This window comes from Peromyscus maniculatus, chromosome 4 (genome assembly GCF_049852395.1).
Source record: "Peromyscus maniculatus bairdii isolate BWxNUB_F1_BW_parent chromosome 4, HU_Pman_BW_mat_3.1, whole genome shotgun sequence".
NCBI classification, from domain to species: Eukaryota; Metazoa; Chordata; class Mammalia; order Rodentia; family Cricetidae; genus Peromyscus; species Peromyscus maniculatus.
In genome coordinates this window covers 98,045,972-98,064,178 of record NC_134855.1, presented here as the reverse complement: position 1 = coordinate 98,064,178, position 18,207 = coordinate 98,045,972, and the positions used below count along the sequence as shown (strand labels likewise).

The 18,207-nt window shown below is 41.2% G+C and overlaps 1 protein-coding gene across 9 annotated transcripts in view; it reads left to right on the top strand.

Moving 5' to 3' along the window:
- Tmem87a (transmembrane protein 87A) overlaps positions 1-18,207 on the top strand; it is a 50,283-nt gene that overhangs the window by 11,359 nt on the left and 20,717 nt on the right. For 8 of the 9 annotated variants that reach the window (XM_042275998.2, XM_042275996.2, XM_076570429.1 and 5 more), the window contains exons 4-10: positions 851-964; positions 1,540-1,593; positions 1,686-1,730; positions 8,994-9,111; positions 13,496-13,557; positions 14,538-14,721; positions 16,118-16,217. In XM_042275998.2, coding sequence (XP_042131932.2) covers positions 851-964; positions 1,540-1,593; positions 1,686-1,730; positions 8,994-9,111; positions 13,496-13,557; positions 14,538-14,721; positions 16,118-16,217 — 677 coding nt within the window. Of the gene's footprint in view, positions 1-850; positions 965-1,539; positions 1,594-1,685; positions 1,731-8,993; positions 9,112-13,495; positions 13,558-14,537; positions 14,722-16,117; positions 16,218-18,207 lie in introns of those variants that run through there. The other variant, XR_006071381.2, reaches the window with a different exon arrangement.

Genomic DNA, 18,207 nt, shown 5'->3' with positions numbered 1-18,207 from the left:
TGGGTTCTCGGGAACAACAGCAAATGCTCCTGCCCCAGAATTCTGTACTTCAGAGTTTAATTGTAGATTCTTCTTTTAAAATACTGTGTGTCAGAGGACAGCCTGTGGGAGTCCGTTCTCTACCTCCACTACAGCATGGGTTCTGGGGATTGAACGTGTGTGTGTGTGTGTGTGTGTGTGTGTGTGTGTGTGTGTGTGTGTGTGTCCGAGTCCCAGCACACTGTGGGGGAGGTTAGAGGGAAACTTTTAGGAGTTGTCTGTCCTTCCACCGTGGGTTCTGGGAATTGAGCTCAGGTTGTCACAGGTTCACTACGCCATCTTGCCAGCCATCATGTAATCTTGATAGGGAGGGAGGGGGGAGGGAGGGAGGGAGGGAGAGAGAAAATGAGAGAGAAAATGGAGAAAATGAGAGAGAGAATGAGAATGAGTGCTTGTGTGCCTGTGCATGTCCAGGCGCATACGTGTGCAGAAGACAGCCTCTGGTGTTATTCAGATGCCCTCTCCTTTGTGGTTTTGAAACAAGGTCTGCCATTGGCCTAGATCTTATCAAGAGGCTAGGCTGGCTGGCCAGCCAGTGAGCCCCAGGACCCTGCCTGTTTCCATGTCTCATACCCTAGGATCACAAAGACTCCCCTCCATGACCAGCTTGTTTTAGAAAGGTTCTGAAGCCCAACCTCAAGTTTTTGTGCTTTCAACACAAGTACTTTAGCACCTGAGCCATGTCCCCAGGCTCTCCTGTTGGTTTTTAAAGTGGCAATTATATTTGTACTACAGTTTGATGCTTTGTTGTCCTCCAAGTAACCTGATTTGCAACAGGTGAGCTAAAACTTTGTATCTTCTGTTTTTCTAGGCAGAAGAAGTAGAGAAATATTTGGAAAATCTCAAGGAAAAAAAAGGCTTGTCTGGAAGATATCAAACGTCATCAAAATTATTTCAGAACTGTAGTGAACTCTATAAAGCACAGGTAACCTCTGGCAGTGGTTGGGAGGAAACAGAAGAGGTGAAAAAACAAAACAAAACAAACCGTAATGTCTGAACTTCTCCTGTGTCCATTGTTTCTATGCTAGTCCTTTCTTCTAGAAGAGATCGGAATCCTGTTAAGGAGAGCTGCACTTTTGATCTGTGTGCAGATTCTTGTGAAAGTTACATTGCTGTCTTACGTATTTCTGAATGTTGGGTTGGGTAGCTTTGAGTTCATTCATGCTGTATAGTCATCCCCACTGTCTGTTGCCTCAAGTACTAATGACTTTAAGTCTCGTTTTGTTGATTTGAATGAGAGAGACTCTGCTGATCTCCACCTGACACATGTGTCTTCTGTCTAAGGCTCTGGCGTTCCAGGTTGCTCTCCTCATGAAAGACTGTGGGGCACTTGGGATCATGTTATGCTCAGCAGGGTTTTCTTCACTTGTTTGAAATTAATTGTAAATTTTTTGTTTGCTGATGCTGTTATTTTTTACTGTATTGTTGTATGTTTTGCTTTAACCATTTCTAGGTATTTTGAACTTTTACTATTTATACATCTTTATTTTTTTTTAATAGAGCTTTTCTGGGGATCTTATGCATCGACTTCCTCTTTTAGGAGAAAAACAGGAGGTAATTATTTTTCCTTATATATTTCTGAGAACAATGTAAAAACTATGAAGTAATTTTCTGTCTTCTTCCTTTTTTTTTTTTTTTAATTGAAGTCTAAGGAGAATGGAACAAACCTTACCTTTACAGGAGACAGAATTGTAAGTATTTGGGCATTTGGGGCATTAGCATGTATGTTTGATGGTCAGATAGTTTTCTTTTGGTGTTGTAACATTTAAGAAGGAAATTAAGACTAGACACTGCACACCACAATGGTGATAATGGCTGTTTCTAGATGATACTGAGTGGTTTTTATTCTTTGTATTTTCTAGATTTTTTTTCAACTTTTTACTGATTCTTTATGGATTTCACATCCTGCATCCTGATCCCATTATTTCCCCGTCCCTTCATATCTGCCCTCTACCCTTGCAACCCTCCGCCCCCTGCCCAATAAAATAAAACAACAAAAACAAAAAAGGAAAAGGGAAAAAAGTCTTGGCATGGAAGCTGTAGTATGACACAGTGGGTCACACAGTCTACCCTTCATTCTGTACGTCTTTACGTGCAAGTGTTCATTGCAATGACTCATTCGTTGGTCTAGTTCAAGGCCTCTGGCTTCTGCTACACCCTCAATACTGGGCCCTCACTGGGACTCCTCTTGGGTAACCTGTTGTTGCCCTGTGTCATGGAGATCCTGCAGCGTTGGATCTGCAGGTCTAGCTCCTTCACATGCTCCAGCAGATCATTTATGAGGTGGATGTTGGGGTGGGCCAACCCATAGCCCTGGTTCTGGGCCTGGATGGTAGCCGGGTTGGTTAGGCTGCCAGCCCTCCCTCATTGTCACCACCAGGGTGAGCTCTCCAGCACTGCCCCAGCTAGCTCACCCACTGCAGCAGGCAGCAAGGACTGGGGCCAGTTCTCCTGCTCTCGTGCTCCTGGGACTGGCTCACCTGCACCCATACCTCCAGGGCCAGCTCCTGTTGTGCCCAGATGAGGTGCAGGGCCCACTCTCCCGAGTGCTGCGGTTGGTGAGGGGCAGGGGCAGCTCTCTCACCTGATCTTCCTTCCTTCCTTCCTTCCTTCCTTCCTTCCTTCCTTCCTTCCTTCCTTCCTTCCTTCCTCCCTCCCTCCCTCCCTCCCTCCCTCCCTCCCTCCTTCCTTCCTTCCTTCCTTCGTTCCTCCTTCCTTTCCCTCCCTCCCTCCCTCCCTCCCTCCCTCCCTCCCTCCCTCCCTCCCTCCTTCCTTCCTTCCTTCCACCTGTATTGCCTTGGGAGTCCTTCCCCTCTGTCAATATATATTTATAAACAAGAAGAAACTAGTTCAAAGAAATTTAAACTCAATGTGAAATTATCTGTGGTAGAATATAACTGGAAGAAACTATAGAAAAATGAAATAAGGCCAAAAACTAGTTGTGATTTTTATGAATACAGATGTGTGAGGCTCGTTTATAACTGTTTCCTGGAGCTGTAAGAGATCACTCTGTAATCAAGAGCAACACTGCTCTTCCAGAGGACCCAGTTCTTTTTTGGTTCCCAGTCCCTATATGAGCTGCTCACAGCCACCTGTAACTCTAGCCCCAGACGCCCCTTTGTGGCCTCTGCTGGAATCTACTAGTTGCACACACTTGGAAGACATACATGTAAGATTTAAAAAAAAAAAACAAAAAACTATATAACTAATTCCTTAAAAACATTTCCAGTTTAAAATATAGAGGAAATATATAGTTAACCACTTTAGATCATGTTTTTCACAAAGCTATTAAAGTTTTGATTTTTAAAGTTTTTTTATGTTTTTCGGGGAGGTTCTTCACTTCACAAAATCTGACTGGCTGTATAACCCAGGCAAGCCTCCTAAATGCTGGGATTATGGGCCTGGGCCACATTCCTGGCTTATGTTTCTAGTTTTGTACCAATTTTATCAAGACATACTTCACATCACACATTCATTCTTTAAAGGATAGCATTTGGTAGGCTTTAGTGTACTCACAGGTTACACAACCACTCTGCACCCACATCAGTCCATACCTCTCCCTTCCCCCAGGGTCTCTCTGTCCTCAGCCACTAAACTTGTCATCTCCCTGGGTTTGTCTGTCTGAAGCATTTTATATGATGGAATCATACCACACATGATTTTGTGTGTGACTTCTTTCTCAGTTTAACAATTCTGCCTTAGCCTTTCTTCCTGCCTGCTTAGACCCGCCCAGGGTGAGTGATGAGAGCCTTCTTGGCTCTCTCCTGGGCCTGGGCATAGCCCTGCACGTGTGTGGCTGTTGAGATTTCCAGGAGTAGTTTGGAGTTGAGACTCCACACAAGCGCCCCATTCTATAATTTTTTTCTTCTGAAGTTTTGTTCAGCTTCTTGATAAGTGCAGCCGCTTGTGTCACACCAGGCAGCTGTGATGGTCAACAACTGCTGTTGAGTGGTTTGGACAGGTGTCATGTACCCTGAGGAATTCGAAGTCAGGGCAGAAAGAACCCCATAGATTAGAGGGTTTTAGCAACTTGCCAGTCAACACAAGTGAATGGTCTTTTTTGGGACCTCTAAGGCTGTTTTGCCTTTTCTTATGGCTGCTGTATAGTTGATCATAACTTGAAAAAAATTAATAGGACAGGGTGTGCTGACACACACCTTAGTCCCAGCATTCAGAGGCAGGTGGATCTCTGTGTGTTCCAGGGCAGCCTGGTCTGTGTATCCTATCTGTTTTGGCAGCTGTACAATAACATTTCCACCATGGTACTGTTATACAGAGTTAGCTTCGGGGCTCTAAAATTCCCTACTCTCTGCCTTTCATCTCTATCTTCCTAAAGCCTGACAATCACTGATCTTTTTACTGTTTATCTAGTTCCGCATTTTCTGGAATATCACCTGATTATAGTCAGAGAACTTATAACTTTTTCAGATTTCATATTGGCTTCTTCATAATATGCATTTGAAGTTCCTTCATATTTTCTGGTGGTTAGATAACTCATTTCTTTTTAGAGCTGAGTAATTTTTCATTGTTTGGTTATATCACTGTTTGGTATCTATTCACCTATTGAAGGACATCATGCTTGCTTTTAAGTTCTAGCTGTAAACATTTGTGTAAGGTTTTTGTGTGGATATAGATTTTCAGTTTATTTGGGTAAATGCAAAGGAGCATAATTGATGATTATATGGTAAAGGTGTGTTTAGTTTTGTATTAATTCTCATAGTTTATTACTTGACTGAAGATATAATGTATTAGAGACACAGTTACCCATGTAGTATATATTTCTCAGAGTATCTGTGTTTTAAATTATGACGTGCAGCTTTCATGATCTCTTAGATGGGGGAGGAGGGGTGTACATGTCATGGTCACACGTGGAAGTCAGAGGACAACTTTGTGGAGCTATGTCTCTCCTCCACCTTTATACTGGTTCTGGGGATCAAAATTAGGTCACCAGGCTTCTGAGGCAAGATCTTAACTGGTTGATCCATCTCACTGAAGAAGGAAGCTGCTGCATTGTATTGATGAATGCAATGGTGTTTGCTTCCCAGATCAGGCATGTTGCCCAGATAATGGCAACTTACAGTCCTTGATAAGTTTGTTGGTGCCAAGGATATAAATATAGAATTTACTCAACTATTTTGTCTGGACTGACAGCTCACAGATAAAATCTGTTTAAGGACTTGCCTATATTCTGCCGGACTCAGCATTCATAAGGCTGAGTGGCATCTTGGTTGTGTTTGCCAAATGTATTTAGAGTCAAAGTTCTGGATTGCACCATCATAGGGAAAGTGGGCAAGCAATAGATAAGACCACAAAACCTGGAAAGAACAAGACCAAAAGGAGATATTGGGGGGCAACAAGCTTTGAAAAGCTCTTGTGTGCAGGGCAGGACACATGCTTTGAGGAGACTATAACTAGCTTTCATGCCAGCTGGCCTCACTGCACGCGGAGTGAAGGCTTGCTCAGTCCGCAGGGACTAGGGCTGGATCTTCCTCTTTCCCTTTTTATTTAGCTCCTGATGTTTTAGGAAATCTTGTTGAAATAGTGGCTAGCCACTCAGCTACAAAAACCTAGTGTTGGCTGGGGTGGAGCTCAGTGGTAGAATGCTTGCCTGGCACGTGTGAGGGCCTAGATTCAGCCTCCAGAACTGAAAACAATGAAAGGAAGGGAGGAGTCAGGCAGGCAGATAAACAAACCCAGATGCTGGTAGCCACACAGGGCAGAGTCTATAGAACTGATAAAAATAGTTTAGAAAAGCCACTAAGCAAACAAAAATTCAGAGCACCCTCCCCCTCCCTACCACCATCAGTCAAGGGGCAGGATCTTTTGTCGTCCACAATGTTCTGTTTTCAATAAACAGCTATGAGCTATGCAAAGAAAGTGGTGAATTTAAACAGAATTTCTAGAAAGCCTTTGAAGACATTCACATATTAGATGTAGAAAAGTTTTTTTTAAGTTTTATTTATTTATTATATATACAGTATTCTTCTGCATGTATGCCTGCATGCCAGAAGAAGGCACCAGATCTCATTAGGTGATTGTGAGCCACCATGTGGTTGCTGGGAATTGAACTCAGGACCTCTGGAAGAGCAGTCAGTGCTCTTAATCTCTGAGCCATCTCTCCAGCTAGAAAAGACTTGGAATGAACTTTTTTAAATGTGCTCACAAGAATGAAAGGAAAGAATGGACAACGCGTAAAGGGGAACCAGGAAGAAACAGATAAAGTTATAAAAAGGAGTGAGTAGAAATCGCACAGCTGAGACACATATAGTGACTTCTGGCTGTAAGTGCTGTAAACCAGCACTTGGGAGGCTGAGACAGGAGGATTCCAATAAGCCAGCTTGGTGGCACCCTGTCACGAAACAGCAGAATGGAAACCATGGAGCTGAAAAGAGCATTGACTGAAGTGAAGAAGTGATGAGGTGCTGTCACTGCTTGAGCAGGTGCGTCCTGAGATGGGCAGTTCAAGTTACTGTTGAGAGGACCCGAGAGAGCAGAGAATGAACACAAATGAACAAAGCCTTGGAGACCCATGTGTCCATCATGTAGATCAGTGTGCACGTAATGGAAATCTGAAGAGAAAAGAGGTGTAAGAGTAAACAACAGCCAACACTTTCTACATTTAGCTTGAATTCTAGGATTCCAAGTAGGAGTGAACAAACAAGGTTTTATGCTTCTAAGTTATAATATTATTCATTCACAAAAATGAAGTAGTTATATGTGCCGTAACATAGATAACTTCGAAAACTATGAGACCAGCCAGATGTTAAAGGATAAACACTGTTTAATTCATCCCACTGATATGAAATGTCCACAGTGGACAAGTCTATGGAAGCAGGAAGTAGCGTAGTTGTTTCAAGTGGTGGTGGGAAGGAGAGGTGGAGTATTGACGCCTAATGAACAAGGGTCTACTTTTTTGGGAGGTTAGCAGTATTGTGGAGCTGAGCACTGTATCATGTGTCTAGAGTCCCAGCTACTTAGAAACCCAAAGCAGTAGAATTACTTAAGCACAAGGGTTAAAGATCAGCCTGAGAGACCTTGACTCAAAAAAGTTTTGGTGTCACATTCCATTGAATTATGTTATGCCCAGTAACATGGTTAAGATTATGACATATATGAAATCTACTTCAATTAATAAAACCAAACAATAGTAACTGCTTAGCTGACAGGTTTGTTAAGACTAAACATGTAGCAAATGTTACATCCCTAACAGAGTGCCTGGCATATAGATGCTGCTTTTGCAAGATTAAAAATTTCTAGATCTGAGAGCTAAAGGTACTACACTTGTCAAATCTTAACTATGAAAATTAATCAGTACATCTTGAAATTTATAAGAGGTAGTTTTAAGATGTAAGAAATTAATAGCAGAGTAGTTTATTGCTCTAATTGGTTAATGATTAAGTTCAGTAAAGGTTCAGTAATTGTGAGTAATCGAACATAGGATGCTTATGACTTTGAAGCTGTACATTTCCCAGCATCCTCCTTGAAGAGAGAGACTGGCAGGGATCCAAGTATGGTTTCGGCATGACATGTAGTTGTTAGTGAAATAACTAGTGAATGTAGAGTTGAAGGATGTATCTGTTCATGGACTTGGGATTTGTATCATGGAATCTGTTGCATTCTAAGTTTTCTTGGGTTGCAGGACATTTTGATTCCTAGAGGAAAAGCATGATTCCACAGGGGTAAAATGTACCAATGTGTAAAATCTGTTGGGTTTCATTAGGTCAGTAATGCTTACCTAGAGAACTCTGGGTAAAACCTCCTTTTAAGACCATGGTAACCAGCTGCAAGTCTAAATAGTGGTGCCTCCTTTCACAGGTGAAGAGACTTTCCTTCATGGTAAGTGCCAATGCTTACTTACTGAGCCAGGGTCTCCTGATAACGGTTGGTGGAAATTAAAATCAGGTCAGGTTGGAGAGGTCTCAGCAAGACTGAGGCTGAGACAAGTTTATTGCAAGCAACCAGACGTTTTACACCCTTATCAGAAACAGAACATAATGGTGGTTGCCAAGAAGAATACAGTTGTAGTTGCCAGGATAAAATGATGTTTGCAAGCTATACAGGGTATACAAGGTCAATGTCTAAGACTAATTCTGTCAGACTTCTATATCCTTCACTGACTTCTAGGGAATGCAGAGATGCACAAGTGGTCTGTATGCTCTACTACCTGAGGGGTGCCCTGTTCTCTCAGGAACTGAAAGGCACACAGTGTCCCAGGAGTCATGGACCCTAACCTGAAAAACCTACGATGAACGCCTCTCAAAGCAGCTAGACCAGGCCACCTCCATGATTCCCTGCACCTCCACATCTCCTTTATCTTTATATTTTAATCTTGTTTGTAAAGACTCTTGAATGAAGAAAGCAAGGGTCACTGTCTCTTAGAGTCAAGGACTATTAATTTCCCTGACTTTAAAGAGGCAAAAATCACTGCATTCTCACCACCTAGAGTAGGCTAAGGTGAAAGTTTTTATTTAAATGTGAGACCATGTCAGAATAGATTCTGGTAGTTTGGAAAAAGGAATTTGGTTCAGGGGAGAGAGAGTGTTTATACTCATATATGTGGGTGTTTTTTTTTTTTTTTTTCTGTAGTGACATCAACAATGTGTTTATGTGATGTAATCTTTATTTTAAATTAATTTCACAGTAGATATATAAAATACAATTATCCTAGCATGAGTTAGAGACTAAACTCAGTGACTTAATTGTGGTTTTTCTTTGTAAAAAATAAAAATGTTAAATTTAGACCTTTGTTATGGCAAGAATGCAAAGGACTGTGTTTTATCAATTCATGATCTTGCCTACTTTGCTGTGTGTTCTATAGACTTGTCTCGTTTAAGAGGATGCGAACTGCAGTACTCCACTGCATTTCTGGGCTGTAATCTGGAGCAGTGTTTTTGTACTGTATTATTATCGTGTGTTCTGAGTCCTTGAGACTTGATGCCTCTGTTCCTCCCTAGGCATTGCATGAACCATTGCAGACTTGGCAAGATGCACCATATATTTTTATCGTGCATGTTGGCATTTCGTCCTCAAAGGAATCCCCAAAGGAAAATGCACTGAGCAATCTTTTTACCAGTAAGTTCAATCATGTCTTTTAAAAATAGATTCTTTGTTTCATTGCATGAGCTATACGAAGTGGGAAGGTTAGAAACACTTTCGTACATCTGGGCACAACCCATGCACTTTCTATGGATCAGATACTTGGTTTTATTTTACTTGCTTTGGCTTTCTTGCTATGAATATCTTTAATGTTCTGTAGTATTTTGAAGTAGACTTTTAAAAACTTGATTTCAAATTAATTATCATTGATAATTTCTTAACATGAAAAGTTTTTCTTTTTTAAATTTACTTTTAAATTATGTGTCACAGTGCAATTATGTGCATAGGAGCTGGGCTCCTGTACTGGCATTACGGGTGGTTGTAAGCCTCCCAACATGGGGCTGGGATCTGAACTCAGGTCCTCTGAAAGAGGAGTTTGTACTCTCACCTGCTGAGCCGTCTTTCCGGTTCCTCAAGAGTTTTCTTGTCTTCCTTTCTTCTGTAGCTACATAACTTTCAGAGTCTTTACCTTTTACCTGGAATTTTGCAGTAACTGTTGTAGTTTCTGTGGTTTCCATTTTTGTTTATTTAAGTCTCTGTTCATAATAAGTTGTCCTGTAATTTTCTTTGCTCACACTGTCATTCACTGATTTGGCATCCAGATTATGATAACCTCATGTAGTGAATTAGAAATGTCCCTCTTTTTATATTTTGCAAACAGTTGTAAAGAGTAAACGAACCTGTTTTTTCCTGTTAGAACTTCCCTTACACTGCTGTTGGAATCTGATTCTCAGTGTCTACAACCTCTGTAGGTTTTCTTTAATAGGAAAAAGGACTTGATTCTGGTTCTTTGTCCTCGTATCAGAGGCATGCGTGTGTTTTGAGAAAGTGTTTGAGATTGTATTCAAGATTTCAAATTTATTGACAAGTTTTTCTTACTTCTTTACAAGTATCTGTGTTTATTCCTTTTTATAATCTTTAATATTGCTAGGCATGGTGGGTACACATAACTCCAGCAATCAAGAAGTGGAAGCAGAAGGGTCAGGGAGTTCACGGCCATCCTTGGCTGCACAGTGAATTTGAGGCTAGCTTGAAGTATATGAGACCCTGTCACAAAACCCCAGAAGTGATGTCTGGAGAGGTGGCTCAGTCAGTAAAGTCCTTGCCGCTCAAACGTGGGGGACTGAGATTGGATTCCTAGCCTTGAGCTCAAAAGCTGGCCCAGTGGTGAACCTCTGTAATCCCAGCACAGGAGAGGCAGAGACAGTTAGATCTCTGGAGCTGCTGGCCAGCCAGCGTAGCGGGGGACTGCCAGGTTCTGTGAGAGACTCTGTCTCAGAATTTAAGATGAAGAACAACTGGGGATGCTGCTGCCTGATACCAGCCTCTGTCCTCCACACATGTGTGCATGCTTACACACAGCGTGTACACTCACATATCACACACACAAAACCAAGAATTACGTAAATGATAGTCTTTTAGTATTGCTTTTGTGTTCTTTTAGGTTCTTTAGGTTGTTAAGTCTCTGTGGAATTTCGCTTTATTTTTATCCCTGTGGACTAGCTTTGGCTTTGTTAATTTTCCCAACTATTTTGTGTATTTCATTGACCTTTCTTATTTGATTTCCTTTTAAATTTTTATGATCCTTATAGTGAGTCCTTAACTCCCAGTTCAGAAATAGGTTTTGCTTTGCCCCATAGTGATATAGGGGTATAGCAGATCTAGACAGACCAGGTAGTGACCTGACATAATTTCTGACCTTGGAATATGTATTTCTCTAGGTTAGTGGTTCTCAGCCTTCCTATTGCTGTGACCCTTTAATACAGTTCCTCATGTTGTGGTGATGCCCAATCATAAAATTATTTTTGTTGCTATTTCATAACTGTAATTTTGGTACTGTTATGAATCGTAATGTAAATCTGATATTCAGGATTTTTGATATGTGACCCCTGTGAAGGCCCCTTCATCCCCAAAAGGGGTTGCAAACCCACAGGGTAAGAACCATTGTTCTAGGTTTACAACTTTCTAACACGTTAAAAAAAAAAAAAGGCAGAAGAGAGCAGTTGCTGGTATTTACTTTTAATCAATTCATAAAGAAGAGGGAGAGAGGCCCTGCTTCACCCACTTTATGCATCTAACCAGACTCTGGTCCCTTTTTCCTGTTTGAATCTCACTAGTTTTAGCGAGCGTAAAAGAACTACAAATAAACTGCCATTCCCTGTTTTCATGACCAGAGTACAACATGACTGTGGCTTTAGCCTCCTGTGCTGGTCTGTGTTTCCATTCCATTTCGACTCCTGGAAATATTTCTCTTGTTTTCACAGTTAATATCTTTCTTTTTCTTTTCTTTTTGTTACATACTTGTTTTTCTGGAACTGAGGGGACACATTAAAGCATGCTTAACAATACCACCCGAAAGTCTAGAATTATCTCTCTGAACGTTCTTTTCTTTCATCTTTTTTGTTTGTTTGTTTTCCAGTGCTGGGATTGGACCTAGGGCCTCACATATGCTGTGCAAGTATTGTACTTAGCCCAGATGTCTTTGTTTGATTTGTTTCTGAGACAAGGTCTAGCTGTATAATCCAGGTTGGCCTCAAACTTGGCAACAGTCCTCCTTCCCCAGTTTCCTAAATGCTGAGAGCATAAGTCTGTGACTTCTTCCATTGCCTCATTAAAGCCTTTGATGGAGCCTGGCATCAGAGGCCTGGATCCTCTGTGTTTCAGGTGCTACAGTTACGGTCAGGCACCAAACCCAGCTAGCTACGTCAGTTTCACTTATCAATCATTCCTAGTTTATTCAACTCTTTTATCAGTGACAGTGTTTAAACCGTCAGTCTTTTATTGAGACAGGTCTCCTGGCTCAGACTGGCTCCAAACTCTGAATCCTCCTGCTTCTTTCAGATGCTCGGATTGTAGTCATGTACCACCATAACTGGCTCAAAACAGTTCATCTTATGATCAGTAGAGTTACTTCAATGAGGCAGATTTCTCTGATTCATCTTGTAGATAACACTTTTTGTTGTTGTTGTTGTTCCGTAAATGCTATGTATTAGTCAGGTTTCTGCAAAATGTTTGGTAGCAAGTTCTGGGAAAGGTCCGTTCTGGTTTGGTGAATGGTGCTGTGCTTTGATCTGAACTTGTGTGAGTTCTTGTTCGTTTTGTTAGCTTTGGTTTTCATTCTTGAGTGAAGAGTCTGCTTATATAATTAGGGAGCTGTTGGATTGTCTTTATATCTTATTTTACCAGGGGCAGTGTATTACTTGTATAAATCCTTATGAATTTAAGCTTTTTAAAAAATACTCTCATTTTGAAAGTGATATCTGTCTTGCAAGATCATAAAAAAATAAGTAAAAAACATTAGGGAAATATAGTAAAGATGGACAGTAGATAAGAATATTAGGAATACATTGTAAGAAGTATACCAAGAGTGTTTGGAATTTGTTTGTTTGTGTTTCGAAACAGGGTTTCTCTGTGTAGCTTTGCGCCTTTCCTGGAACTCTTTAGCACATGCGGGCCTCGAACTCACAGAGATCCGCCTGCCTCTGCCTTCTGAGTGCTGGGATTAAAGGCGTGTGTCACCACCGCCTGGCTGAGTGTTTGGAATTTAAAGGAGGTGGAATAGTTCTAGATGGAAGCTCAGGGATGGCTTTGCGAAGGAATGTCATTTAGTCTTTAAAGAATGTGAGTGTGGGTCTGAGGAGGTCAGTGTGTAAAGTGCTTGTGAAGTGTTTACAAGGAGGATCCCAGTTCTATTCCCAGAACTTATAGGGGAAAATCTAGGTGTGGTAGTGTACACTTGTAATCATAGCACTGGGGAGGCAGTGAAAGCAGAATCCACTGGGCTTACTGGCTGGCCAGCCTACCCTTCTTGGTGCTTTCTAGGCCAGTAAGAGACCCTGTCTCAAAAAAGAAGGTATCGGGAAATCAGGCATAGCACCTGAAGAGTGATACAGTTTTCTGGCCTCCACCAACATGAACACACAACCTGCACAAATACATTGTACACACACAGAGACTATGAATCTGGAAGGAGTCTTTCCCACTTAAGACAGGAGTGTGAGCCAGGCATAGTGGCACACTTTAATCCTAGCCTTCAGGAGGCAGAGGCAGGTGGATTTCTGTGAGTCCACCCTGGTCTACACAGTGAGTTCCAGGACAGCCAGAGCTACATAGTGAGACCTTATCTCAAAAACAAACAAACAAACAAACAAACAAACAAAAAGACTAGATTGTGGATGAACCATGAGACTAATACATGGATTTTAAGTTACTGTATATATCTAATGTATTATTCACCGTGACTGAAGTATTTAAAAGTGAGTTGATGAAACTTTTACTAATTTAATAAAGTAATCATTAATCAGGGTTTTTTGTTTAATTACTGAATCTATCAAATTAATTGAGGCCTGTGTTTTGCCAGTGACTGTTGAAGTAAAGGGTCCCTATGAATACCTCACTCTTGAAGACTACCCACTGATGATTGTAAGTCAACATGTGCTTTTAACCTTGGCAGTAAATTCATTTAGCATGAAATTTAATTTAGCATGAAAATTGTCTGTTTTGTAGCACTGTCTCATTAAAAGATTATTCCTGTGCTGTTCAGAAATTTTTACTTGAGGTTTTTACTTTTCTTTTTGAAAGAGATTTTCTTATTTTATATGGGTGTGAATGTTTTGTCTGTTTGATTGCACGTTTACCACGTGAGAGCCTAGCACCTGCAGATAGGATGAAAGCATTGGATATACTGGAACTCCGGTTAAGGATGGTTGCGAGCCCGCCCCCATGTGGGTGTTGGGAACTGAATCCAGGTCCTTGCAAGAGCAGTAAATGCTGAGCCATCTACCCAGACAGTGACCTTGAAAGAGTTAGCCCTTGGGCCTCGTTTATCTGTAAATGAAAAGGCCAGTGACTCCTGTAGACTCGGAAAGATCTCAGTGACCACCTCACAACTCAGATTTGGGTTCTGAGCAGGCTACACCTTGCTGTCATCTAGCTCTGAGCCCACTCATAGTGACTAAAGCCTGAGTCGTCTTTAGTACGTGAGTGTGCAGACTTCTGCTCACAGTTGCTCCCCCTCCCTTGCCCTTTAATAGTTTTCCTTTTCAGTTGTGCTCCATGGCCTCATGATTCTACACCCCAGCTTGTCAGGCCTGTTTCTTCTTCTTCTTCTTCACTGTTGTCTTCATTTTATCACTGGATTGTGAGTTAAAAAGGCCCAGTTAATGCAAAGAGCAGACATGCCTGAGGACAAGTTCTTCCTTCTGTAGTCCGCCTCTGTTCAAGACTGGATCATTCTTTCTTGTTTATTAGTATTACACACTAGAGATATAATTTTTTTTCTTTTCAAAAAGCAGGTCGAGTCTATTTTTGGGGTTTGTTATACCATATGTTGATTTTAAATCTAAATACTTGGTTCTTGGTCCTAATTCTCCTTTTTTATTTCATTCCCAACTGGACCACAGTTTTTCATGGTGATGTGTATTGTGTACGTCCTATTTGGTGTTCTCTGGCTGGCGTGGTCTGCTTGCTACTGGAGAGATCTGCTGAGAATTCAGTTTTGGATTGGTGCTGTCATCTTTCTGGGAATGTTTGAGAAAGCCGTGTTTTATGCAGAATTTCAGAATATCCGATACAAAGGAGAATCTGGTATGTTAAAAAAGTGCCATTGTAAAGATTGTGTTTGTTTATATTGTGTGGGTCCATGTGTCGTGGCATGGTCCATGTGCCTGTGGGGGTCAGAGGACAACTATGGGAGTCAGTTCTCTCCTGTCACCATGAGTGTCCTGGGGACTGAACTCAGGCGGTCAGGTGTGGCAGCAAGCACCTTTACCTGCTGAGCCATCTCACCAGACCCAAATTTGCTTTTTTTTTTTTTTTTAAAGATTTATATTTTTTTAAATTAACTGTATTTGTGGGCGGATGGGGAGGGTATTACATGCACATAAGTGCAGGTGCCTGTGGAGATCAGAGGGAGCAGATCTTCATGGAACCCAAGTTATAGGCAGTTAAGGGTCACCCAGTGTGAGTGTTGGGAACCACGTAAGTCCTCTGCAAGAGCAGTACAAACTCTTCACTGCTCAGCCATCTCTCCAGCCCCTGATTTGCCACTTTTTGATGGTGGATGAAATGCATGTCAACTTCTGTCAAGTCAGCAATGGTTACATAGGTCTGCTTTTCAAAAGTTACTTATTAAAATAACTAAAGCAGAATCATTGTCATTGTGACTTTTCCTCTCAATCTCATGTTTCATGGGTACAATGATACAAGAATAATTTTGTTGAAACACACACAGAAAAGTGGTCATTTAGGACATGATCATCATATTTCTTAAATCCCAATTGTGGTTGATTAGCCAAGCCACTATTAAGAAAGAAAGTAAACAATGCCAATTTAATTGTAAGATGCTACTGATTGCAAGACACATAGATTTTTGTGCCTGTGTGTTTGGGGTGCTTCTTAGACTTAATAAAATACAGTAATACCAAGAAAATGGGAAGATGCTTATGGTTTAGTAAGGTTGACTGCTTATCACAAATTACTTGGTATTGTAGATTATTGAGATGGTTTTAGTTTTCTCTCAGACTATTTGTTCATTAATAATTATTGTTGCAAGATATGCTAATTAGATCTTACCCGGGTCTTTGGAAAGACTTGAAAGTAGAAGATGTAAAGTTGAAAACTATGTACGTGCACTAGAGTATGTGTGTGTGCTCTCCATGTATAACTGTATTTCAGTTTGCAAAGAAAATGGTAGGGAAATGCCCTTGATACTACAAACTTTCTATATAGGGTAAGATAGTCTACTTCTACTAAGGTTTGAGGGAAGTTAGGGTGAGTTGATGAGTGAGCACACCCAGATTGTTATGTACACAACTAAGTTCATTAGTGATGTTAGCTGTGTGCTTGTAAAAATTGTATAAGACATGGTCTCTCTTTAGTAAGTCTGATACTCGTGCTCATTCTGAAGTGTTAAGAGACGACCTTCTGTGGTGAGGAGGTTGAAACTGGAGCTCAGCACCATTTCTCCCTTTCTTTCACATAGTCCAGGATGCCTTGGTCCTTGCAGAGCTGCTCTCAGCAGTGAAACGCTCACTGGCTCGAACCCTGGTCATCATAGTCAGTCTGGGATATGGCATAGTAAAGTGAGTATCCACTTCGAATGAAAATGCCAGTTCGATTGAAACATTAGCCACTAGGCAGTGCTGGTTCTGAGAAGGTTGATAAAAGAAATAGTAGTGAGATAAGAAAAATGTATGAAGTTCCATAGCAGTTTTAAGTGTTAGAAATGCTACTTTGCGTCTTCTTAAAAACTCAGTGCCCCTGTAGAAAAATGTACAGTGGGGGAAATAATGCAGAAAAACCAGACTTTCACGATGAACTTGGTGACTATTTGAAACTGTTTTTGCAAGTCATAGTTTTAAAAATAGATATATTTTATTTTATGTTTATGGGTGGTGTGTGTGTGTGTGTGTGTGTGTGTGTGTGTGTGTGTGTGTGTGTGTGTGTAAATACCTGCTTCCCGTGGAAGCCTGAAGAGGGCATTGGATCCCCTGGGAACTGGAGTTCCATATGGTTGTGAGCCACCATGAAAATGCTGGGAATCTAACTCAGGTCCTCTTCCATCTCACAAATTAGATTTTTTATCAAAAGAATATTCTTATGGTAATTGTTTTAGGAAACTTTAATTCTTTTAGTAAAAAAAGTTATTGAAGCATGCAGTGCTGCAGTCACTGCTCCCTGCAATGCACTCTGCAAACTCTTCCTAAGCCAGAACTACCACGTGCCTTCCTTCCTCATACCAGGCACTCATGGTTCTAAGCCCCTGCCGTACAACAAATAAAAGATTTGGGTTTTACATTTGTGGAGGGAGGGAGCACAGACAAAATTGAAGTAAATGAGTTAAATATCTAGTAATCAATGAAAGTTGCTGTAGTTCATAGGAGAGGGCATCAAGGATGCCAGGCAGGTGTTGGAACTTGGAGCTGTAAATAGGGTGGCCCAGGAAGGCTTCACTTAGTGACATCCAAACAAGGGTTGGGGAAAGCAAAGGGACTATCAGTTCACCTAGAGAAGGAGATTCTGGGGTGTGATTGGATCCTGTGCACGTTTTGAAGGTAGAACCAGTGGAGTTCCATGGTGGTCACATGTGGGGTATGAAAGAGAAGAGGAACTGAGGATGGTGCCAACTGATGGTCTGCTCATGTGGCAGGAAGGAGTTGCCATTTAACAAGCCCAGGAAGATCAAGGAGTCGGCTTGGCACAATGGCAAGATTAGGAGGTAGGCTAGGTAAGCACTAGTGAGGCCAGGGCTAGGTTAGGCTTATCAAGATGGAGGTACTCGGTTACGACACTACATGTGGTTACCAGGGAAGTGAATCTGGAGAGAGAACGGGTCAGAGACTGCGTGTTAGGATATCTTCTGTTATCTAAATGTCAGTGACAAGGAAGAGGACGTTGAGTAACCGTTGGAGGCAGGAGGCAAAATGAAGACTGTTCCAAGGAGGAGTCCTTAATTGAATCGGATAATCGGATAGGCCGGGCAAGAAGATTGAGAATTAACTATCGGATTTAATTAATGAAGAGTGTTAGTGGCCATAACAAGTCAGTTTGAGGGAAGGAGTAGGGACAGAAGCTGTCTCCTGAATTAGAGGGAATTCAAGAGAGACTAGGACAGGAATAGTCCAGAGACATTAAGTAGAGTAAGGAGTATGATGGTTAACATTTTTTATTTAAATATTTAAATGCCTTCTACATGTGATGAAGTATTCAAGATTTTAAGGTAATTCCCTACCATTATGGACATTTCTTAACTGGAAATAGCCATAGAGATTTGTTTGCCTTAGGCAGCTGCACTGTAATGAACCACCTAGTAATTTTGTTAAAATACAGATTCTGGTGGAGTAGGATTTTAAATATTAAAGATCTGAGGCTTTTCCACCTTTGAATAGAGATTGCTCAAAGATTTATACTTAGTTGGGTTTTGAGCTTGAGCTTATTTGGTGGACTACAACACGACATTTGAGTGTGTGAAGGAATTGTTAACATTTTGAGATTTGCTAATGATATTGTGGTTGTTTTGTTGTCATGCATTTTGGTTTGAAGCAGGGTATCGTATGGCTCAGTCGTGCTGAG